This window comes from Apostichopus japonicus, chromosome 8 (assembly GCF_037975245.1).
Source record: "Apostichopus japonicus isolate 1M-3 chromosome 8, ASM3797524v1, whole genome shotgun sequence".
Classification (NCBI taxonomy): domain Eukaryota; kingdom Metazoa; phylum Echinodermata; class Holothuroidea; order Aspidochirotida; family Stichopodidae; genus Apostichopus; species Apostichopus japonicus.
The window spans coordinates 4346916-4372723 of record NC_092568.1 but is presented as its reverse complement, the minus strand read 5'-3'; the positions used below and the strand labels follow the sequence as shown (position 1 = coordinate 4372723).

The 25808-nt window shown below is 35.3% G+C and overlaps 1 protein-coding gene across 1 annotated transcript in view; it reads left to right on the top strand.

The window, feature by feature from the left end:
• LOC139971893 (thyrotropin receptor-like) overlaps positions 1-25796 on the top strand; it is a 62982-nt gene extending 37186 nt beyond the window's left edge. Inside the window, exons 2-9 of the mRNA XM_071978715.1 lie at positions 9236-9307; positions 14302-14376; positions 14664-14738; positions 16691-16768; positions 17580-17648; positions 18942-19010; positions 20655-20726; positions 22851-25796. Of these exons, the coding sequence (XP_071834816.1) occupies positions 9236-9307; positions 14302-14376; positions 14664-14738; positions 16691-16768; positions 17580-17648; positions 18942-19010; positions 20655-20726; positions 22851-24999 (2659 nt within the window). The 3' untranslated portion in view covers positions 25000-25796. The remainder of the gene's footprint in view (positions 1-9235; positions 9308-14301; positions 14377-14663; positions 14739-16690; positions 16769-17579; positions 17649-18941; positions 19011-20654; positions 20727-22850) is intronic.
• Positions 25797-25808: the final 12 nt, after the last annotated feature.

Below are 25808 nucleotides of genomic sequence, written 5' to 3'. Positions count from 1 at the left end.
ATGCTACTAAAATACTGTCCATTGTCCATATCCTATTAACAAACATGGATTTAATCCTTGACAAGTGGTCGACTAATGGTAAAGCAAATTCTACTTTGCATTCATCGCTCGGATTGACAAGTGTATTTACAAGGACCAGTCAAACCATTCAACGTTGTTCTTACAAACATTGTCAATTCTCCTCGAAAAATCTGCTCGACTTCTTGACATTATCAGTAAACAAATGCTTGATTATTACTGACGCCGCACAAAGGCAACCTACTAAATAATCCGTTAGTGACTACTGTATCCTCCCTATCCCCCAGAAACAGAATAAAAACCCAAATCAAGGTAGTTTGGTGCACAGCTAACCAATCAGGCAACCTTATTTGCTGTTGAGTGCAAGTAGGGCGACAACCACCTCCCAACTCATCCCGGTAATGCAGAGTTGACTGACAGGTAGGGTGTGGTTGGATGACGCGATTGGTTTAAACCTTGGATAATGAAGTGTGTGCTCTTACTTATTGAAACTCTATTACGATGTAAAATAATTCATTGGCTCACAATGATCACACATGGCTGGTTTTTGTTTTCTTTCTTTTGTAAATTATCATCGGTTTAGCACAAAATCCGCACCCACCACCTACACCCTAAACACAATTTCAAACTATAAATATTTTCGTAATACACTGTTTATATATTTGTAGCTCAAGAACCTGAATCATAGCCTACGTGAGACTGAAAATTAGCGATGCAAACATGGTGACACACTGCCACACAAACAAAACTTTCTCTTGTCAACAAGATAAATACTTATTCGTGTAGCAATTATCATAAACCAAGCCGTGGTTGTTGACTTCGTCGATTATCAAAACTGACCAGTTTTGTAATGAGTTTACGACTCGATAAACTGTTGCATAATTAATCAAGGACACATTACCAAGCTTTGCATAATTGTAGCTATACTAATAAACACACATGTGAGATGGTTATAGTGACACTGTATAATGCATAAAACATGGCTGGACATTGCTATTACCAACTTGCAGTATACTATATTTGTATCAATTCTCAGCATTATCAGCCTTCGAACTCTTTTCGCTAATTATCATACATGTATAGTAGGCCACCCCCCTGTCTGTTATTTTACGATACACAGTATATATCTTTAATATAACCTTTAACAACGATCACGCATGTGTTACATCTATATATTCCTTGTCCAAGGAATTCGTGATACACATTTGAGACAGCGACGTAGCCAGGAATTTGAAAGGGGGGGAGCACTTTTTGCGATTGATATCGATTTTCAAAAATTTAGGCACGACTATCTGAGCGGAGCGCCACCATCGGTTGGCGCGGAGCGTACAAGAAAATTTTTGGTTTTACAAACCCCCCAGATGGCCGGAAACGGCCCTTCCCGAGTGTTCATGCTGGTTCCATGGCCTCTTGCTAACTTGAGACACCTCATTCAATATCACTTTTCAACCAAAAAAACAAACGAGTAAAGATTACATAATTCAATAATACATAATGTATTTAAAATTAGCAAGGTACATGTACAGAGTAGTCTTACTTTTCAACTGCTGATACTTGTAGTTACATATATAGATAGGCCAGAAATGTCTTAGATACAACTATAGCCAGTAATTGTCTTTGATACAACTGTAAATGTTTAAGTTAGCCTAATAAGAGAAGGCGAGAGCTATCCGACGATTGCCAAACTAAGTAAGTAGTTGAATCAGTAGGCGTGAATGTTACTACGATTATAATTGAGTTAACGGAGCTGACGAGTATTCAAGATCAAAAGAGCACTGACAAAATACCATGTTAAAAAAACAACAGTTTTTAAACATTTTTTTTCGACACTGAAAGGGGGGAGCGGTCGCTCCCCCTGCTCCCCCCCTGGCTACGTCCCTGATTTGAGATAACACCTTCGTGATCGTACACGGGCGGTTTCAGTCTCGGTACGAGGTGACTGCATGGGGGTTGAGAGTCCATCAGTCGTTTTATTTTTCGTGCCCAACTGGTTGTCTCACTTAACGTAACACCGTCCTTGCTTGTCGCGTTTCGGTCTTTTGGCTAAGATCATATATATATATATATATATATATATATATATATATATATATATATATATATATATATATATATATATATATATATATATATATATATATATATATATATATATATATATATATATATATATATATATATATATATATATAGAGTAGGTTGGCGTCTATCTTGGCGCAGAGTGCTCTATGTCCATTGGACAGAGCGTAAAGAGTTGTCTGAAGATCGCTATAACGCGTGAAACTCCGAGTAACAACTACTAGTGTTCCACTAGTCTCATCTAGTATCAATATATATATATATATATATATATATATATATATATATATATATATATATATATATATAAAAATATATATATATATATATTTATATATATAAATATATATATATATATATTTATATATATATACATTATCATACATGTATAGTATACATGTATGATAATGGGGGGGGGGGGGGGCGGGGGGACTGGGGTTGAGAGTGGATCAAGTTGTCTGAAGATCGCTATAACGCGTGAAACTCCGAGTAACAACTACTAGTGTTCCACTAGTCTCATCTAGTATCAATATATATATATATATAAAAATATATATATATATTTATATATATATACATTATCATACATGTATAGTATACATGTATGATAATGGGGGGGGGGGCGGGGGGACTGGGGTTGAGAGTGGATCAAGTTGTTCGGTTTTCGTATACCCAGGCCCTATCTTAGGTGACTTATCTTAAAAAGAGCATCAGAGAAGATGTAGGTATAGAGTGAAAAGTTAAGATACTCTTGCTATGACGTCACAATAAATTCAACCGAATTTGCTTAGCTTAATGAGCGCGTGATTAATTAATCTGTTTTATGTATTTGTACAGAACAGCCACTTATGGTCAACTTGAAGAAGAAAACAAGTTCAAAGGTTGAAACTTGCGTTTAGAGTAAATGTACTCAAAACCTTATAGAGAATGCGATTGGAAGGATTACCTTGGTAAAAGCCCCAAATTGTGCTAGCTATATTAAGTTCCCTAAGATATTTAAAAGAGCACGCTGCCGTTTTTCTTCGACCATAAACCACCCATGAAGAGGACCAAAAAGGCAAACAGGTTCACTTTTAAGTAGCAAATGACTTAATGGACGTGCTGAAATGGCTGTTAAAATGTGGGTTTCTTTTGTAGAAGGTTTATAGGGCGAGTATTAGGTTGGGATTCCTTTTACATCGTAGGGACAGTAGTAAAAAAGACTAAATAACAACTTATACATATACATATATATCACACACACATTATTCAATCGCTTGGACAAATATTGTTAGAAAGAGAATCCTTTGAATTAGCCTCAAAGTTCTAAAGTTTAGTAAAATATACAGAAAAGTCGTTCAATGTGTTTGTGACCTGTCCTTATATAAACAATAGGGAGAATTAAATACAGCGTGCACACAGGGTAAATAAACGACTTGATTATAATAGACTGGACGAAAATGTTTGAAATAGTCAAATCCAAAATCGGTTTGAAAGCAGCTTTCTAATCATGGTTAAGCTTTGGCTAAAGCTTCGTCATATCATTACATTCTTGATTCCAAAGTGTGAAAATTCAATCTTTTAGAGTCTCCAATGGTGATCACATTTTAAAAGAGAGAAATTAAACGTTAACGACAAACCAATTGACAGAAATTAAGAATGAAACACAGCAACATCAGCTCATACAGATAATGCAGTAAATATAGTGTTTATATTTAGCATTGATTGTAAATGTCTTAGCCTATACACGTCACCCTCGTTGTTATTTAACGTTATTTAAAATAAGTCAAAAGATTCGGCGATCAATTGTGTTGACTATACTTTCCTGTCAGTTACCTTTCCCTTGACCCTCTTGACCTCCAGCGAGGTGGGGATGGGGGAGGGGGGGGGATTGATCTTCAGGAAGCGATAAGATGTTTTGACGTAAGTTTTCAAGTACGATCTCGTCTGCTCGAACGAGCAGGCTAATTTTAAACTTATCAGTCATATACAATTGATATGCATCAGACAATTCTTATTTTGTCGTTGATATAATCAAAGGTTGGTCTCGGAACGATTCGTGAGCAGAACATGCTTGGCTTCCTTCTGTAGTGGTTAGACTTGTTCCTGCAGTATTATTTACGGTTGGTTCAATTAGAGTGAATAATAATGTAAAAAACAAAACAAACAAATAAGAAATATCATAAATCAAGTATACATTTCACTAATCAGCATAAAGTACATTGACATTTTTAGATAAGAACATATTATATGTCATTTCAAATGAGCAGAGGTTTACAAATAAAGTTAAGAATAAATAAAGATATAAAGACATAAACAATAAATAAACAAATGAATGAATGAATAAATAAATAAACAAGTAAAAGAACGAACGAACGAACCAACTAATGAATGAATGAATGAATGAATAAATAAATTAATGGAAAAAAAATCAAGTTGTGATATTACGTCTTATTTATTGTTGACGCGTAGTTTATGTTCACACACCTCTATAGATATGCCTTGCTTTTCTTTCTAAAATTTTCTGTTAACATCTGGTCCGTAGCCAGAGTTTGGGTAAGGGGACCTAAATACAAAATGGTGCTATCATTTTAACTCCATATTTGCAGGTATATATATGTAGCATAAGTTACATGCTGACAGTGTATACGACTTTGCGGTAGTGTGTTATTAAATGGAAACCATTTGAAAGAAATTCTTATTTTTGGGGGTGGGGGAGGGGGCAGGTTGCATGTCACCCTTATGCTCTCAGTGGTTGATATATCAACTTTCACTGGGCTGACACCTGTACTTCTTAATGAACTGGGCTGTAACCGTATAAACGTCATACCTTAAGTTCATATCATCCATACATTAGTTGAAATTTATAATAAAAAAATATATAATAATAATTATAACGAAAAAGGTACAGAAAGGTGAGGAGAGACAAGAACAAGAAGTAAGTAAATACGTCCTACGAAGATTGATGTTTCCTGAATTACTTATAAGGATTACGGAGCTAACCTGTCAAATGTTATTTGAACTTTTCATCGCTGATGGGACACGGTGCTTGAGTTTTTAAAAAAAAAAAAGGCCACGTGACCAAAACGAAGACTATACGCTTCGGGTTTTGGCGTCTGACAAATCCCTCGACGGTTCTCATACATTTAATTGCTCACTCACTTGGAAGAGCATTCTCTTGACACGGAATTCAAACTGATCGATGTTAGAAATGTTTGATAAATGAGAAAGAGGACTGGTTGGTGAAAGAGTAGACTTTTCAATACTTCTTTAGGCAAAGTCTGTCTGTCCATATATCTGTCTTTATATCAGCGTTACATCTTGTAATACTTACGTGCAGGGAATATTCCTCCCCACTGGTGTTCCCTTTTCCGCTGTTAAGTTACGGGTATTTACAGAGGGAGGGAGTCTCATCTAAAAACAGCGGAAAATACTCAGCTTAGCAATTAAGTAGTCCTAAAAAAAAGTCGAAATGAACGGTATTCGAAAGAGTCTGGTAAAAGAGTACATGTAAATATAGCTGAAATAAAGGCTTGAATAACTGTAGAAAACGTGGCCATGGAATTATTCATTTTGTAGCACTATTTGTTTTCGGTATTACTTCAGCGCAGGCAACGGGTGTGTCGTTCATATCGGTAGAAATTCTATCTTTGTCCAACTTTAACGGTACGGTACTATCCATTATTGGAAAATGTGACAATATTAGACACTGTTACCATATTACTGAAAATACCGTCTCGATAGATTGTTTTTATAATTCTAGTTATAAGGTTGAAGGTCAGCTATCTTTGCCAGACGAATTATTTACTTCTAAATGAAATGTAAACAGTAGTAAGATGTGGGTCTGTGATACTGTCAGGGCAAATACCTCTCAAGAACTTTCAGTTTCTTTTATAATCTGACTTTATTTTTTTTTTTGAACTGTGATACAAGTTGAAATTATTACGTATCTGTAGATAAACTTGTTTGTTGAAGAATGTTACGTTTCTTTGTGGGTATAAAAATAGCTAATTTAGAAATATAAGACAATGACATTTTACGTTCCATTGTGATGTCACTAAATCTATTATTGCCAGAAACGTTGGTAAAACTTCACCAAATTTAAAACAAGTAAACTTAAAATATCTTTCCTTCTTTGAAAATAGGCCTAAAACCCCCAAGTTAAACTATCAGATATATTATGTAGCTAATAGTACGAAGAGAAGAGGATATCAATAGCAATGTTTTTATTTGATCAAACCTTTGCCGACTGAATAGGCCTATCCCTTTAAAATTCATCACGTTTAAAACTTTCATTACGAAAGTGTGAAAACCTATCACCATTAAGGAGTGTCGAATTAATCTTTCTCTTCCGTCATTTACCGTATCGTTTCTGATCAAATTTGTTTCACAATTAAATTGACGCCAGTTTAAATGACAGTCTTTAGCCAATAAACAAAGCCAGTTAATTCATCACAGTTAGACAACGTCCATTAGGTTACCTTCCTAGTGTAATCAGTGAAGTCTTTCATCATTCTTGAACAAGTCGCACGAATGGTAGGCTTAGTATCAATCTGCTTCAATTAAGATAGATCGTATCAGTTTTGCGACATCCTATAGCTAGACTCTCTCTTCCTTCCTTGTTTCTATTTCAAATTAAACTAGTCAAGGGTTGATGGATGACTACTTTATTGACTCCCAGTTTGGACTTTAAATATCTATAGAAGGTGCATGTTTTCTTGTCCACCCACTTCCTCAAAATGAATGGTAAATTTGACATCTCTCAAAGGCTTTTAATTTACTTCTATCCAAGTTTGCAATCAACTCCTTGAAGAACCTTCTTCCTTATACATTGTAACATTTGTTAAGAGCGACTGCCTTCTGCCCGAGTATTTCGTTCCTTAAATATCCTAACAATTAAACAAACAAAAAACGGCTGAAAGCAGTCTAACTCCTTCATTTTCCAAAGAACTAACTTTTGCCTACACTGACTTTGTCATTACAGGATTCTGCTTAGGCTGATTACTGATTGTCTTTGGGCCAATGTTTTGTTCTAGTATCATTATTTTATCAAGTTTATTATTGTTAGTACAGCGTTCTGTTTTTTATTCCAATGCCTATGAACGTGCCTATAGTGCATCATTATAGCGCATTTTGAATCACCAGATAGGTCATTATAAGCGCTAACATAAATGGCAAAGAAACTTTTTAATGGACTCGTGCGTGTTTTCCAGTGTGACAGAAAAATTAATTAAAATTAATTAATCCGTGATGCAAGTTAGATCAGTGAGGTAACTTTCGTAAGGAATCAACAAAATGAAAAACAAAATAAGAAAGTACGGCGTTGTTTGGTAAAAATCGGTAGAATTCTATATAACTGTAATTTTCAAACCTTTGAAATCCATAATTAATTTTATAATGACTATAGTGTAAATTTGGCGCTGTTTTGACACTATCGGTATTGTACCGTTATCGGTGTCCGTTGTAAGTATAATGTCTTATTACTTGAGGGTTCGGATGGAAGTACAACAAATAATTAAGAGCGGTTCTTGCTGGGGGTATCTCTCTTCATTAACCCGTTTTCCAATACAAGAACATATAGGGTTAAATGGCTTACATGTACAGCTATGGCCGCATGCAGTGCATGGTTAAGAGAACGAGGTTAACATGTTATCTTGCTTATATAGTAGTCAGACTAGGTGTATAATGAATATTCATAAAAGGCCTATAATATAACACCAAAGCAAGTTGGGACAATGCTAGCATCACATATACTGTAACACATATATCTGGTATACTACCATGGCAACCTTTGATATATAAATAGATTACGGTATTTTCCCCTTCGAAGTTCTAGGGGAATCCTGATACACACCTGACGATGGTATCACTGTCGAAGTCTCCATGCAAGGGGAACTGGGATTGAGCAAGGATCAGTCGTTCGGTTGTTTGGATTTTCGTGCTTAGGTTCTTTCTTGGGTCTCTTTCCTTAAATAAGCACCGTTGGTAAAGTGTAATGCAAACTATACCGGTGGCCATACGTGACATAGGCCTACCATGAAACGAAAGCATACAGATAAATTATTTCTTTTTCCAAATAACTTACTTGTTAAATCTGCTAACGTATATACAATACGATTTGAGGAACAACAGAACAGACACCATCCACCGACGATCTTATTTTGGAGTTGTGAAAATTTAGAGTTCTGAACCTCCGCTTTTTAGTTTCATAAGAATCAGCGGATTGTCAAACTCAAAGACTTATGATACAACTGGTATAACCTTGGGACCGCGGGACATGATGTAACTATTAAAATTCACTGAACAAAAGGATGCTTACACCTATAGAGATGTATTTAATTGTCTGTAGTTGAGAATTGTAAAACTAACAATGAATACATAATACGGTAAGATAAGTGAAAAAGTGTCCTCTTTCACAAATTGAAGTACATGCCCCTTATTGCTAATGTATCTTATATTCTAATATTAAAAGTGTTATTCCTTGTAAAGGAAAACTAGGCTACCGATATATTCATTGGTAAACAGCTAATATCCTTTGTGCAAAATCCGAGAGCGGCGGAGCTCAGGGCGTAAGTGCATATAGGACAAAGTAATAGGTGCTTCCACCGGCCGCCCGCCCACCCCCCCCCCCCCACCACCATTCGCTGCAAATCTGTAAATATGCCATGAAGAAGTTTTGGCACACGTCCCACTGCCATCGTGCCCTGCAATAGGCCCTGTTACTTAGTCCAGAAAATGGAAATTTGTGATGATACACTGCAAACTGCAAGAATACTAAGCCTGTGACCAAATCCTACACTAATTAATATTATCACCTCAGCCTGGTCTTGCATTTGACGCTTTTTATTTATTCATGTACCTATGTTTGCCTCGATGGAGATTTGATGTACATACTTGTAATGGAAAGGATATACCGTACATGATACAGGATAGATTGTCAACTGCACTTTTAGCTACACCACCATGCAGTATAATTACGTAAAGAAGATTTTTATGCTATCGCTCGAAACAAGTATTGGTGTTTCAGTTTACTTTTTTGGCACTTTTCGTCACCAAACTGTGTACACATTATTAAGAGTCAATAAGTGATCATTTCTTTCCATAAAAACAAAGTTTTCATCAAATGAATCATTCTTTGTTTTATTTTGATTTCTTTCAGGGATATTCAATTGACTGAAATCAGAGAGATTGGAGCGACGGACCTTCAAGTATTCTCCAATCTACGTTCAATGTAAGTATATATTCACATGGACATGATGACGTCATTCCAAATACTGTGATTTCAAAACCCAGTAAGCCCTATAATTCATTCGACTTGTAACTTGCTATACCATACGTCATCCATGATCCCCTACTACCCCCCCCCCCCGCAACACTATTGCTGTCAAATGAAAAGCTGCGTCCACTATATAAAGAAAATATGCAAATACAAGGCAAATCAAAAGAAAACTCATAAGGGTTATAATGCATTGTCACATACGTCGTTTCATATTATCAGTGTCTATCTCGTGGACGGTTTATGATCCGCCGGTGGTTCCCATGCATGGGTTTAGCAGTGATACAACTGGACGTATAAGAGCGGGGGTATAAAGGGGGGGAGGTAGGATGGCATGATATAACTGCCTTTATCTCGCGATGTTTAAATGTATTTATGTATATATATATATATATATATATATATATATATATATATATATATATATATATATATATATATATATATATATATATGAAACTTGACAAGCTCAAAACAAATTATCTTTAAGCACCTTAACTATAAATCACTTTTACTTTCGTTCGGCCAAAACTGCACAAGTGGAAGCATGAATTATGGTAGTAACTATATGCAAGTTCATCAGGCGTGATGTTGATTTTGAATCAGAGATTTGTAAACAGTGCACAGATTGCGTACAATAGGACCTATATGACATGCTCCTCAATAGAAACACCGAGGAGTTCTTTGAGGTTAACATTAAGTTACTAGTCTATATACACAGAAAATATTGAACTTTCAGCTCACTATTTTTCTCCATTTTATTTCTTTCATGTAGATATAAACGTCACATTTCTTTAAAGGTCTCTCACTTTTACTTCAGATATGTTTTTATGCACCATCACTCTGCCCATTCATTTCAGATTTTGCCTCAAGCATTGCAGTTTTTTCGAAGATGATTTTGTTCTATGCCATTTAATTTCACTGTCAGGCATATATTCCACTGGGATGGTCCACGGCTTATACTTGAAACTTAATTCCCAGTTCTAGCTTCCTAAAATTTATTTGGGGCCATGCAGTGAAAATGATCGTAAACGTCGAATATATAGATGTACAGGAGCTTTCTTCCATATAATGCAAATATAAAGTTACAATATCGTGTAAAACAAAATGTTTGTTAGATAAATATACATTCATATGAGTTTTGAATTACTTTTCGGAAAATTTGAGAGTTTTCAAATTGTTTCAAACATTTGAACCTCCTGCAGGTTTTGAGTTTACGACATTACAGTTTCCGTCTTATTTGGTACATTGCCCTTTGTTTGTTACACATTGCAATATGTTGTTATATGTAGCAATATGTTCAACTATTTTGGGCAAATTTTGATAAATTTGTAATGCTAAGGGATACGTAAATGTGCAATAAGATAATTATAGCCTTAACATTATATAGTCTAATGTGATTTGACGAAAAACAACAACAAAAAATCGAAAATAATTGAGTATTTATTATTTTTTTATGTGTTATCTTTAATATATAAAAGCTTCAGTACCATCATTTTAGACTTGAACTAAAACAATACACATTAATAATCAAAATATTAACGTTTTCTGATTAATATAATGTGTCTTCAGATAGAGATAAATATGAGTCTTTTGTAAGCTTTGTTATATAAATATGAAAAGGGCTCATAAGGCCATCGTATTTTAGGCTTGAACTGAATCATTGAACATCGGTGTCCAATAATTAACATTTTAATAATATACATAATGACGATTTCTTATCAGTCTTATCATATCGTTGGTGCAATCCCTAGTTTATATCTTCTAGGGAGAATCACTGACAGAAGTATGTCTAGTTAACTTCAAGTTCACATATAGCATACATAGCCTTGATACAGATGCATATGTAGTCCACTTCTTATTCTCGTTGCATAGTTTGTCCAGCTTTATTTACTTTCAAGTCTGTTTGAGAATATTGGAATTAGGTCGGTTTAACCCCAGATCGAAACGAGTAATCTATACGCCCTATATACTGATTAGCCTGCGTATCCTAACTTTGCTTTTTATTAATCCCTTGAGGTATTACGAAAAGAAGCAAATCCTCGATCAGAAAAGAAGTCTCAAATAACCTCAACACATACACATTGATTTGTTTGTACACATACAGCCCTCTCATTTAGAAACCTTGGTTCTGTGTTTCTTTATTTTTCTTGGCGAGATGGAGAGCGATAGAGAGGCAAGGGAGTATCAATGATCGATTTGAACCTTGGTGTTTTGTAGGTTATGGCGCGAACTTAACTGATATCTGAATAAGTTGAATTCTGATATACCAAAGAATGATTCAACACCCCAACCCCCCCCCCCCCCTCCATAATCTCCTACTACAGAGGGCTGGTTAAGGAGATGCAATTTAAAGCAAAGAAAACGGACAAGGAATATCATCTATAACTAGTTCGTTTCTGCAGATATTTACAGTGGAATGACAACGTTCCTTATACTGGTTTCGAACCTCTGGACATATACAATCAGTGTCCATGGCCGAGTAGTTTAGGGTGTCCTCGTATGAAGCGGGAGGCCTGGGTTCGAATCCCTGTGCAGGCCTAGGTTAGAAGTAATATATATATATATATATATATATATATATTAGTTAATTAGTGGGTGATTTGATTAATTGGACGTTAAAATATTTGGATTTTGAAGAGTTTTCGAGCAAAACTAGATCTTATCAGCGAAAGTGACGAACCGTCTTAGATTCAGAGTGAACAAGCCTGATCCTGCAGGTTAGCAATGTACCAAAAAAAAAAAACATTACAAATTAAATATTAATGCTATTAACGGTAAGGGTAAAGAAGACAAGCAATATTCACAGATTTAAGCTTTCAATAACTACAACGAGGAATTGAAACTGTTTATGGGAGAAGAAGAAGCCAATACGACTTACTGAGTCCCGATTTTTGTAAAATCGGATTATTTTTAATGTGCGTCGGATTATATTAATACGATTCCGTTGTAACTTCAAACGAGTTTCTTTGACTTTACCTCGGAGGGCAGGTCGGACATGTCTGATGTTAAAGCCGAATGGTATCGTGGTTTTTAGATTCAATTCCCAGAAATTGTGTTTTCCTTTTCTATATATATATAATAAATTTAATGTTCTCGTTAGGTTTTTTCTCTTTATTTATAAAAATGAAAGACCTTCCCAAGTAAGTTAATTCGAGACATTGGAGTATGCTACTCCACTGATAATTATTGTTAGACTACAAAAAGATCAAAATTTAATTCATTAATACAGATTGGCAACAGAAAAGAAGAAAGGGCTAGAAGGTATATAAAGATGCACGCAGCGCGCATGTCTCATTCGAGGGCTTATGAGCTTGAAAGATAAAATCAATTTTCGCTTGCAGACAAGTTTTCGGAAAACTAGTTCTGGGTCGTATGTCACGTGATAAAGTAAACCGCATTGTACCTGGTTTGATTACATACCCACCCCCCTATCCCAAGCATTGGATTGCACTGACCACTTATGTAGACTTAACTTTTACAGAATTAAGAATTATAAATATTTTATTTGATCTCCATTGAGTAAATTAACTCTTACAAAATCTAAATAGGTGAAGAAATATTGCACCTGTTCGAATAGAACGCGCGTAATTTTTTTTTTTCTATTAGTACGTGCCTATACATGATACTTTTGTTTACAGCTTGAATTTGTTACGTAAAAAGTATTAATTTCGTTACTATATTTATAAAATGAAAGGAGATATAACATGGACGCCCTCGTAAACGATATTAGTTAAGTTATTCATGCATTATTTAACATTCAACGACATAGGCTTAGTTCTCCACATAGAACGATTTACTACAACAGTCCCATCGTTAGAGAATATTTATAATAAAATGTATCAAAAGTGGAAAATGTTCCATTGTTTAGAGATTCGGAAAATAACAAGAAAAGACAACAAGGTATCATTCCTAACCGTAGCATTTGTTCCGCACATACCGGATTTTATTTACCGTCATCGGATACACTACCATTTTACCAATATTTATTTTATATATTCACAAGGATATTTGTTATGAGCTTTTAAGGGCGCTCTTTTTAAATATAGTTTGTGTATTTGTATAACAAGCAAACGGTACGGTAATTTTCTGTTATTAACAACAAAAGTAATGATAAATAACTTTAAAAAAGTGATATTATGAAACATTTCTGGTCGATGACCAGTGTATGTGTAATTTAAAGAGATTGTAGGATTGTTGCGGGAGAAGATATAGGCTTTCATACAGATGTATTGATCTATAAGTACCATGGAACCAGATATTCCGATTTCCGCTTTGAAAAGAAAACGTGGTATAGGAGAAATGTATGTATGTATATAGATAGATAGTACGGATATATAGATAGATAGCTTAATTAATTGATTTATATTGGAACGTGCATGCATGAGGATAGATTCCGATTGATATTGAAATTAAACTGAAACGGAAGACATCATTTCATCATTTTTCGTGGAAAATATAGCAACTCAGGTTATTGGTATCAAAGTATATTGGGCTTAATTAGACACTATAAGATACATATCGTGTTATTCAAGCTATCAGTCTTGATTAAGAAAGAATATACGGTGATTCTGTACGGTCTGTTGAGTCCTCTTTCAAACTTTTATGGATTGAAATGACACTAAATGACACCAAATGAGTGCCAGTTAAGTTTGGATCTCAAAACGGAAATATAGCCGTCTTCGTAATCAACATTTGTAGCAACTAATCTTCGACTGTTTTATTGTAAGGTATCATTTCTTATTGTTTACTTTACATACAAGACTTCGCTTTAATATTCCAAAGAAATTTTACAAAACTGATGAACACGTATAGCAAATAGAATTCTTAACATATCTGTGAATCTGCAAGATAAAAACAGTAGTGACAAATTTAGAACAAACGATTCCATTTGTAAGTCTGCTTCAGATGCTATTTATAATTTTATTTTTTATCTTTTACACTTGCAGTAAGATCAAAGAAGCCCATAAGCTGGAGAAAATTGAACCAGGAGCGTTTGACAATTTGAGACATTTGGAGCTGGTGTGAGTTACATCAGTATTTTTTTTTTGTTATATCCGTCCGTCCGTCCATACTATTTAATTATCATGTTGTGACACCATTCAGGACGGAATTTCTTATGTTTTCTGTGTTTTCATCTTTGTAAACGTGTTAGGTTCAAATATTATAATAATAAAGAAAACCTCATGGGTTAATTTGGAAGCGGGGAAGGGGGGGGGGAGGGGGAGTGATTGTATGTCGTTTCAAAGTGAGTTGCGGTGTGGTGAAGTAGAAATAGCATGACACATTAAGTTTTTATTTTATTCAACAGGAGCATAACTAATACGTCCAGTCTCTTCGAAATCGAATACGGTGTGTTTGGATACCTGCCAGGATTGAAGAAACTGTAAGTTAGCCAAAGGGAATAAGACATGCTCATTGGTTGGACGTAATAAAATAAGACATGCTCATTGGTTGGACATAATAAAATAAGACATGCTCATTGACTGGACGTAGCAAAATAAGACATGCTCATTGGTTGGACGTAATAAAATAAGACATGCTCATTGGTTGGAAGTAACAAAATAAGAAATGCTCATTGGTTGGACGTAATAAAATAAGACATGCTCATTGGTTGGACGTAATAAAATGTGACATGTTCATTGGTTGGACGTATAACAAAATAGGGAAGGTTCATTGGTCAGAAGTTTCACTGAAATATGTAATCACTGGTTAGGTGTAGGAACAAAACAGAAAAACGTGATAATTGGTCAGAAGTTATGAAAAAAAAATGTACTGGTGGTTAAATTGTACAAAACACATTTGATTAGTAAATTATGTTAAAGAGGACATTTGATTGGTTGAGCAAACCTCGACATGGCTGGTTAAGCGTGGGTACAAAGCAGAAAAGCATGATTATCGGTTACAATGATTATTTTAACAGGTAATATGGGTGGGTTTTTGCCAACCAACTGCTGCGGACATAACAGGTAAATTACCCCCACCCTCCACCCAGTCATTATCACTTAGCACCTACACATTATTATTTCTTGTTCCCATAAGTGTGTAATATAATATAAACGAATACTATAAGGTTGATCTTTTCTCAATATCGTGACTTATTTGAAGGCTCCCCTCCGGCGAGCATCAGAGCAATATACCCCAATATTCCCATACGGTAGTATACTTCATGTAAGAATAAACATTATGTGTCTTACTTTCTGAACTTATATAATTTATTAAGAATGGATTTCCAAGGTATACAATGATGGGTATGTATATTAGAGGCCATTTACAAGGAGACAGGCTTCTCTTCTGCGTCTAGAGTTACACCTTGATTTGATGGTTTCGGAGAACTGCTCTCCAAAGGACCCTAATTCTATGGCAAACTTTTCTCTTCGGCATAAAGACAAAAAATCGAAGATGTTTCTGTCAGCCGGTACGACAAGATTTGTAAAATAAGCAAACTAATGCCCCCCCCCCTCGACTAAATAATACTTACCAAATGTCCTCGAGATGTTTAAGTATCTCACAGAGCAGGGACACTATAATGAACGCTTTTGAAATCGGTTCTATTTTTATCTTGTGACTATGGAAAGGGGTTCATTGGAGTGCTTCGAGTGTTGGTTTAACTGTTACACAACAATCAACTTTCCAAAGTTTGCGTATTGATTGAGACTTTGCTGGAAGCTAAAATTAAGTCTTGATAACGCCAATTTACAAAGTGGCCGATCGTCTTCACCGATACAGATGTAATATGGACAGCCAGGCAGTTTGATTTAGTAAAGCCTAAGTGCGGCATGTCAAACTCTAAGTGTTAAATACAGAAGCAATATAAGCAGGATTCCCCAACCTCTGGTGACGTCTCAAATGTCAACATATGATTTGGAGGAACGACATCTGCGACTCTATGATTATCTCATAGAACATCATTTTCAGAAAATTTATATAATAAACTCCATTTATTATATATATATATATATATATATATAATATATATATATATAATATATCTATATATATATATATATATAATATCATATCATATCATATAATATGATATGATATATAATTAAAGTGTCACCTTAACTTATACATGGATAAATGATTTTTATACCTTTTTGGAGATGTTTTTTGTGGATATTCTAAAACCAAATAGATCGATAGATATAGTTAAAACGTTTGCACCTTTCTGCCATAGAGTGAATATTAACTACTACCTTACACTCACTGAATGCAAATCCGACTTATCCCGCATCAGGTTTGCCACTCAAACGGACACTTAAAATCCGACAATAATCGTCGATTTTACATTTTTTGTAGTATTTTATTTCTATTTTGTCCTTTCGTTTCACGCAGTGAGTTATCTTACGGGGAGCTGAACAAATGTCCAAACTTAACGTCACTACGAACGGAGTCAATCACCCCACCAGATATGTAAGAGATTTATGTTCTTTATAACATTCATTAAAGCGAAACCTGCATTGATTTAATATGTATTGATCAACATTCATTAATGTATATATAGCTGACTCTCCATTTGTTATCATTATTGATCTTGCATTACTGCTCACGTACACTTAAAAATAGCATTATAGGGCGTACATAACAACAATGAATCCCCATAAGACTTGAACGGTAGAATATGTAAAAGGATTTTGCTAATCCGTGCCCATTTGTCTTATTCTAAATATATAGCAGCGTGTATTGTATAATATTCTAAATGAGTATAAAATGGCATTCGTACACCCACCCATATGGTTATCTATACAAACCGAATATATAGATGTGAACTAACTTATTATATATATATATATATATATATATATATATATATATATATATATATATATATATATATATATTTATATATATATATATATATATTTATATATTTATTTATATATATATATATATATATATATATATATATATATATATATATATATATATATATATATATATATATATAAAGCCAGAAAAGACTCATTTTTACAAATTATTTGACGATTACTGCCGTCTTAATTACATTAGCGTTTTCCAAACGACAAAAAAAAGAGGAAAGGTAGAGAGGAAGGGGGGGGGGGGAATAAAAACCGTGTTGATGATACAATTAGTTAAAGGTCACTGAGAGATTCCTTTAACATGTAAAATGTCAGACATTTCAACTGCGAATCACTTCATTAATTAACCGTTTAATCTTCACTTCATATCTTCATTTTCTGCCTCTTGCTCTCCTCAATCACAGCAATTTGGTTCACAACAAAATTTCTTTGGTGACACCGTACCAGTTTACCGGAATGAAAATGCTTCACTTGTGAGTTGACCGTAAATTTGCTAAGGTTTCACAATCATTTGCGCAGGTGCGTGACGTCACTAGAGCTCATACCGTATATCCTATTTATAACGTTTAATTTCACCCATGATCATTAACCTATATGGTATAGTTGTTGATGGTGACTAACTCTTTTCTCCGTTTAGTTCGTTTTAAATAAAATCTCAGTGTTTCATTTACTTTCCTTTGCAAGTCAAGACGGTCGTAGTATTCCTGTAATAACGCGCACATACAAATGCACATACACACACATAATTTATATATATCTATATATGAGATATATATTAGATATATATATCAGATATATATATATATATATATATATATAAATATATATAAATAAATATATATATCAGATATATATATATATATATATATATATATATATATATATATATATATATATAAATAAATATATATATATATATATATATATAGATATGTATATATATATATTTATATATATATATATTTTGTTGTCAAATGAAATGAACTTTATGACAGACAAATTAACTTTAGCTGTGCTAAGTTCCTATTAATATTAGTTTCTTCTGTGGTAGGCTACATGAAGACGTTGCATATAGTTTTTGAATAAAGAATACACCGAGTTTAACCAATGTCTAATTCACATTAGACGCAATCCAACTTATAAAGCAGAGATCAAGTGTCCTGCTTGTGAGCGTTTAATCTTCTAATAATTATGTAATCTTGAAGTTAGTTCTTATGTTAATTTTCCGATTCGATATAGCCATTAACATTCTTCCGTTGTCGGCCATTGTTTCCGATAGGAGCAATGAACAATCGTTATTAATTGGCATTCACTGGAAAGATCAGACTTTCAAATAATTTGTAACGTATATGTAAGTCATGGGATTCAGAATCTAGCAGCATTACAATTTATCAAGATCAACTCGAAAAAGTGCATTTAAGATTTATTTAGTTGATTGTAATAATTACAACAGCTGTTGATTTGCTGCATGCAGTATCTAATATTCTTAACAAGTTTCCCTTGGGAGTGAAGCGGAGGAGGTTGTTTTAACTATAAATATACCAACGCATGCAATTGCTAGCATAACCCTGTCAAGTCACCTCCTTATCCATGCATGCCTGGTCTGCACGCGATATCGAAATAAGGGTTACGTAACAACCAAGTACTTTTTTCTCTTTCTTTTAAGAACGAGATGATGTTGCAAGGAGTGAACTTATAACTTTAACTGTTATTTTAAATTATGGAAAAAAAAACATGTTATTATCTTGCTGATCTATTTTTAACAGGAATCTTGACAACAATCGCCTTGAAAGAATTCCCGATTACGCTTTCGCGAACTCTCAGATTGTCACACTGTAAGTATATGACATCACGCGTTCGGTGGTCATGGTAATAGTGACGTCATGATTTCGGTGCAATACTTGGCGGGAAGACAATCGTCCCTATGGAAAGCCATTTTAACATTTAATCGGGAATTTCGGATATCTCGAAATAATTTCAGATATCTCAAATTAAATTACAGATATCTCCAATTTATTTAAGATATCTACAAATAATTGCAGATATCTTCAAATCAAATTCAGATATCTCGAAATACCAGAGAATTTCAGATATCTGAAATTGAATTCGACATATCTGAAATTGAATTCGAGATATCTTGAATTCAATTCGAGATATCTGAAATTGAAATCGAGATATCTGCAATTCTATTTCAGATATCTCGAATTCAATTTCAGATATCTAAAATTCAATTTCAGATATCTGAAATAGAATTTCAGATATCTCGAATTCAATTTCAGATATCTGAATTAGAATTTCAGATATCTCGAAATCTATTTTAGATATCTCGAATTCAATTTCAGATATCTCGAATTCAATTTCAGATATCTGAATTAGAATTTCAGATATCTCGAAATCTATTTTAGATATCTCGAATTCAATTTCAGATATCTGAAATAAGAAATAATTTCAGATATCTAAAATTCCCGATTAAATGTTAAAATGGCTTTCCATACGTCCCCTTCTAGAGATTCCGATTATTCTGGCAATACCTTTATCGGTATTTATAGGACTATATTACATGGTTTATCAGTCAGACGTTTTTAGCATGGGTGTAGGTGTGGGTGGGGTTTTTTTTGGGGGGGGAGGGGGTGTGTGAGCGGGTATTGCTAGAAACAATTATGAATAATCTGTGTATACAAATGCTATTCAGGAACCATGAATGTGCATGCCGCTTGAAGATTTATAATTTAGTATTATTATTTTCTTGTAATACAATGTCAAAGGTGGATAGGCTTGCCTAATTGAGTCAGTTCAAGACAATAAATATTTTCCCCGTAATCATTATTCTCAGTTTTGCATCCCTTTTGCTAAATTTACTGAGCTAAAAGATCTTGCCTACAACTTGATATAAGCAACGTATCATATACGTTTACTTAGGAACAAATGTACCATCGTCGTGCAACTGCTTAATTTTAAACGTTGAAAATAATTTATGTAGAAACCCTTTTTTGTTGGTGTGTGTTGGGTTGAGTGCATGGGGGGGGGGGGGGGGAGGGTAATTCTGCTAAGACCCCCGTGTGACCGTTGGACTTTCCAACCCTTAACCGAGTATCTTAGATGACGTGTTGCTCATCAAATCTATACACAAATCCACCCCACGACCACCCCTATGATTTTCTATTCAGTAGGAGCTATATTGTGTATTTCTATAGGTTCCTGTGATGAAGCAGTCTCCTCAAACACACATTTATTAATTCATTCTTTCGAAAGGTACACCAAGACTAGGATTCGGATACTTTTGTTTAGGATTAAGTACACCAATCCTCCCCTCCCCCCCCAGCAACCTTCCACCAAAAACAACCCTCACCCCCCCTTCTTAAAAAAAAAACCACAGAGTATGTCATACTTCTTTTTTTTATAGCCATTTTGGATTCACTACGCATGTCGCAGGTACTAATTTAAAACTGATACGCATTTTTTTTGTCTCTCGTTCACAGATCTCTTTCGAAAAATCCCTTGTCATTTCTGGATGATCTTGCTTTCACAGATATTCTTGATATCAAAGAAGTGTGAGTCTTTACCGTCTTTATTTGGTGGTTTAACAGTTTCCTCTGCTTTTCTTGATATCTTTATTATATTTTCATCCTTAAAATTCTTCATACTTATATGAATATCATACAGCATTAAAAAGTATTCAATTATCCCATTACTGCCTTCACTTTTTTGGGACAATTATATTCAGTTCTCATTTGTATAATTTCAGCACGAATTTTGATAAATTGATATTCACGTTGCTTCTAATATAACTATATATTGAACCATTGATACTTCAAAAGCTTCTAAAGTTGATGCAAGGTTATTTGAAGAAAAAAATATCGGAAGTTGCCTCCAAAATCACAGTATAACACTCGCTGAATCTAACGACTCGGCTACTTGTAACTTAAAGTTTCTGTCAATTCACATCAAATTATAGACTTCATAATTTTTCTTTAATATGTCATTTACTGCGGTTATGTCACGAACCCAACGACTGTACAAAGTTAAAATTGTGTCGTAAAAAAAAACAATTTGGTAAGGATCAGTTGAGTAACTGACCATACCATTTTCCGGTCATAACTCAATTGTTAGCGCTTGTTCCTAAATAGAACTACATCTTCATCGAAATACCGCCTTAGATAAATTACATGAGATTAATGCTGACTTGGTTCCTCTCAATCAACGGTTCCTGTATCGATCCTCTTCCCAAGGGGACCCTAACTTTAACTCACCCACGACCCACCTACAATCCACCCACAACCAACCCGCAACCGAGATATCTACTATGCAATCTGTTAACTCGAGCAACATAAAGCTCACTTTAATTCTCTTGTGTTTAATTCTTGTGATAGCAATCAAAAGATTCAAACACCTAACCTTTAGGAGGATTTTGTCGGTTAATGCAGATAAAATCCCGGGAAAGGAAAGGCTTATGTTGTGGTTATCTTACCTTGCTGTGGATGACATTTGCCACCTCAATTTCAGAGCTTTCACTGAGCATTGACTAATGTACTTTTATTGTAATTAAGAAACAACTGGATCATTTTAAGCCTCGTGACAAACAGTACTGGGTTTGGCTTGAATGTGACTTGATCGTAGCATGGACACCAAATCGTAGCAGGCACCGGAAACAATTAGTCATTTGCTTAATTGAATCAAACTAGAAAACAAGACACTAATCGGATACAATTTAATCATTTACGGACAACTTCTCGCTCAAAAAACAAAACAAAAAAAAAAACACACTGCTGATGCAAATATGACGGAACACTCTTTAAAGTCAAAATGTTGGTTTATCCAATTATACTCTAGTCTACTTTATCGACTGCGGTGACAATATATTCGAGGGCGCTATGTGTAAAAGGAATTACGCCAACACCGTTTCACAATGCAAGGCGTATCGAAAGGTCACCATCATTTTTTTGGTGTGTGTAGGTTTTCTTCAGAAGCAAAGTACATTTTTGGAAAAAATGCTTATCGGATCCCCATTTAGGCCCCTATCGAAGGAAATATTTTTACAATATAATGCAAGTTACGATTAATATTAACAAAGCTAAAATAATATTTAAATAGTGATTTCAATATTAATGTTAAAACTAATCTGGACGAGAAACGATGTACACCACATTACGGAAAAGAATTGATATGAACTTTGTTTCAAGCTATTGAGGTACAATGTCATGGGTTATTAACATCAAACAGTACCCGAATTTTTTTTCAAAATGAACACAATAAGCTTCGTTTTAGTGAGTTTTGAGTTTTAAGGGTTAAGTAATGAGTAGAATCAAGTCATGAGCCAGGCCGAGCCACAGGAAAAATCATATCACAGGTCCCCATTTTATTGCTCTTCATACTTCATAAAGCAGGTACTTTATGAAAATGAGAATCCACTATTCTTCATCCGGTATTTTTCTCTGGTCCCTCAAGATTATCCCTGCCCACCTAATTTACCCCTAGTCCCGGGACTGTAAACCCTCTGCCCCCACCTGATCGTCAGGCCTGGTTTAAAAATGCTCTTCGCCATTCTCCAACTTCTTCACTGAGAAGAACGATCGCTTTAGGACCAACTCGCATTGGTATGGTGATTCCTCTCTTTTTACTTTATTTTCAGTTTATCTGTTTATTACCATTATTTTTGTTATAAATTTTCCCCATAGATTACTGAGCGACACCAACATTGTACACCTACCAACGGAAGGTTTGAAGTATATTATCACCCTGGATATTCAAAATACACCTCGACTCACCAAATTTCCTTCCATTTTTCGATTCGAAAGTATCCAAGTAGCAAGGCTGCATTACTTCAGCCATTGTTGCGCTTTCTCCTACAATACTTCAGAAAACTACAAAATGGCTAAGGATTTGAAAATCGGTGACCCTCTCAACGTTACATGCCCGTCGCCGAGCTCGTTACCACCAACGCCAGAGACGGGAACCGATACTAACGGCATCATATTTGACGATCCACGCTATAACGGATATCCTCCGGAAGTTTTCGATCACGACGGTTTCGGAAAATTTCGAGATGAATATGATAATCCATTTAGCCCCGATCGTGGGCCTTACATTGACGCTCCGGCACCGTTCCACCCTAATGACACCTTTGCTGTCCTTACCAATCCCCCTCATCATAAGCCCCCGATCAATCCTGGAGGCTTTTTCGATCAAACTATTGACCCTGCCGTGGATCATAAATTTGTCGGGGGATCCTGCAACGACTTTGTCCCCAAAGACTATTCTAAGGTGATATGTTCCCCCAAGCCTGACTCTTTCAACCCATGTTCTGACGTGATGGGGTACTCATTCTTGCGTGTGGTTGTGTGGTTCATAGCCCTCACTGCATTAGCGGGTAACGGGATCGTTGTATTGGTACTCATCTCACAGAAGAGGAAGATGACAGTCCCGAAATTCCTTATGTGCAATTTGGCTTTTGCAGATCTCTGTATGGGTATCTATCTTTTATTGACCGCTGCAGTCGATCTTCATACCTTGGGAGAGTACATGAACTACACATTCCGCTGGCAATATGGCGCCGGTTGCAAAGTCGCTGGTTTCATCTCCATGTTTTCTAGTGAATTATCCGTGTTCACTTTGACCGTTATCACCATCGAGCGTTGGTACACAATCATTTACGCAATAGATCTCAATAAACGTATACGTTTACGCTTAGCATCACGTATAATGGTGGGAGGTTGGTTATTCTCCATCTTGGTCGCCATGTTGCCGTTAATCGGTATAGGTAACTACGGGACTACAAGCATGTGCTTGCCATTTTATGTCAAAGACAACACGACGAATCCTGGTAACGTTATCTACGTCACGTCTATACTCATGATCAATGCGCTCGCGTTTCTCATCATTTGCGCATGTTACGTTAAAATGTACGTAACGGTTCGAAATCCAAACATGGTAATGAAACGAAAAGATTCAAAAGTTGCCAAAAGAATGGCTATTCTTGTGTTTACCGATTTCGCATGTTGGGCACCTATCGCCATATTTGGGATAGCTGGCGCATTCGGTAGATACTTCTTGACGACGGATCAATCGAAAATATTGATTGTTCTATTTTATCCAATCAATTCTTGCGCTAACCCATTTCTGTATGCTATTTTCACTAAGTCGTTCCGTCGTGATTTATTCATGCTCTTAGCAAAGCATGGCATGTGCGAGAGGCGAGCAATGAAATACCGGCCGACCGTCACCAGCGGTCCTCGGTCCATGTCGCAGATTAACTCCTCAACAATGGTTCGCGATAACATCAAACTCGGCGGATTCCATCGCGACTCTTCGGCGTCGGTTATCACTGGAGTAACCGACTCTCGTGCATCAGTAGTTTCCATGCCAACCTTGAATGGCAGTCCTCATCATACATATCAAAAATCAACCAATCAGAATCCAATTTCAATGTCGCCCTTGGTGACGAATAACGCGCGAAAAAGTGATAACGGTCGGCAAGAAATCCCGGACTCTGAAACAAGCGCAAACGAAAAGTTACTTCCGGTACAGACAGTGGGACACGAAAGCTTGGAACCAGTACCGGAAGAGATTATCGGCGAATCTAAGGAAAATGCCGAGATTAATGAAATTCATGAATATGATACTGTCGAATGCCGGGAAAACAGTAAACTGGTTGAGAACTCACTGGGTTCGCGTGACGCTTCTCCTCAAGAAAGGGCAGAAAAGAGATGGCGGCGAGCAGACAGTGGTATTCATTCTATTCCGAGCCCTTCCGATGAAGATGACGAAGATGAAAACAATTTTACCTTGGAACGCCAAAATAACACAAATTACGAAACAGTATTTTGATCCCGCCGTAGAACACGTTATAATGGCGTTAATTAAATATAGCTCTCATCTCGAACCTGTCTTTAACCTTAATTGCCATTATTATCAACTGCCTGGTATGTAAATATTTTATCAATAAGAAGCATCATATATAAGTATCGTTCCTACTGTTTTTTAAAAATAAAACATTAATGTATACTTATAATATATGTCAGGAATTGCGGATCTAATTCCAAATCTCGATGGAGGAAGAAGATTGACACTGATATTAGTGTTTCGACTAGTTATCATTCAAATGCATATTCATGATTTTCCTCAGTCATTTTAATTTCCAGTGTATAAATCCATACTTATTAAAGCAATTACATAAAATGCATATATATATATATATATATATATATATATATATATATAAAGAATAACGAAACAGTGTGACTGACTTGTGGATAATATTGAAAAATGATACATTCTAAATCTCTTCTAGAAGAAATAGATTAATAAACCAACTCAAATGTAATAGGAGATTTGTAACCAGACATTTCGTAGAGTTACTACCAGAGGGCCCCTGGGACAGTTATGTCACCGGGCCCCATTTTGCATACTTCATGTTACCTTAAGTATATTATGAAAATGAGAATACACTTTATTTTATTTTCCCCATTTTTCCACAGGCACCGCCAAATTCTCTCATTACATTAGCTTCAGTCAGGGCCGATCCTCTCTGACCCTACCCCTCTCCTCAATACGAACTAATAAAAGCAATCGGAGAGGATGATGCAAGAATAACAATAGTAGTGCTAAAAATGAACAGTAGAAAACCCAATGGCATT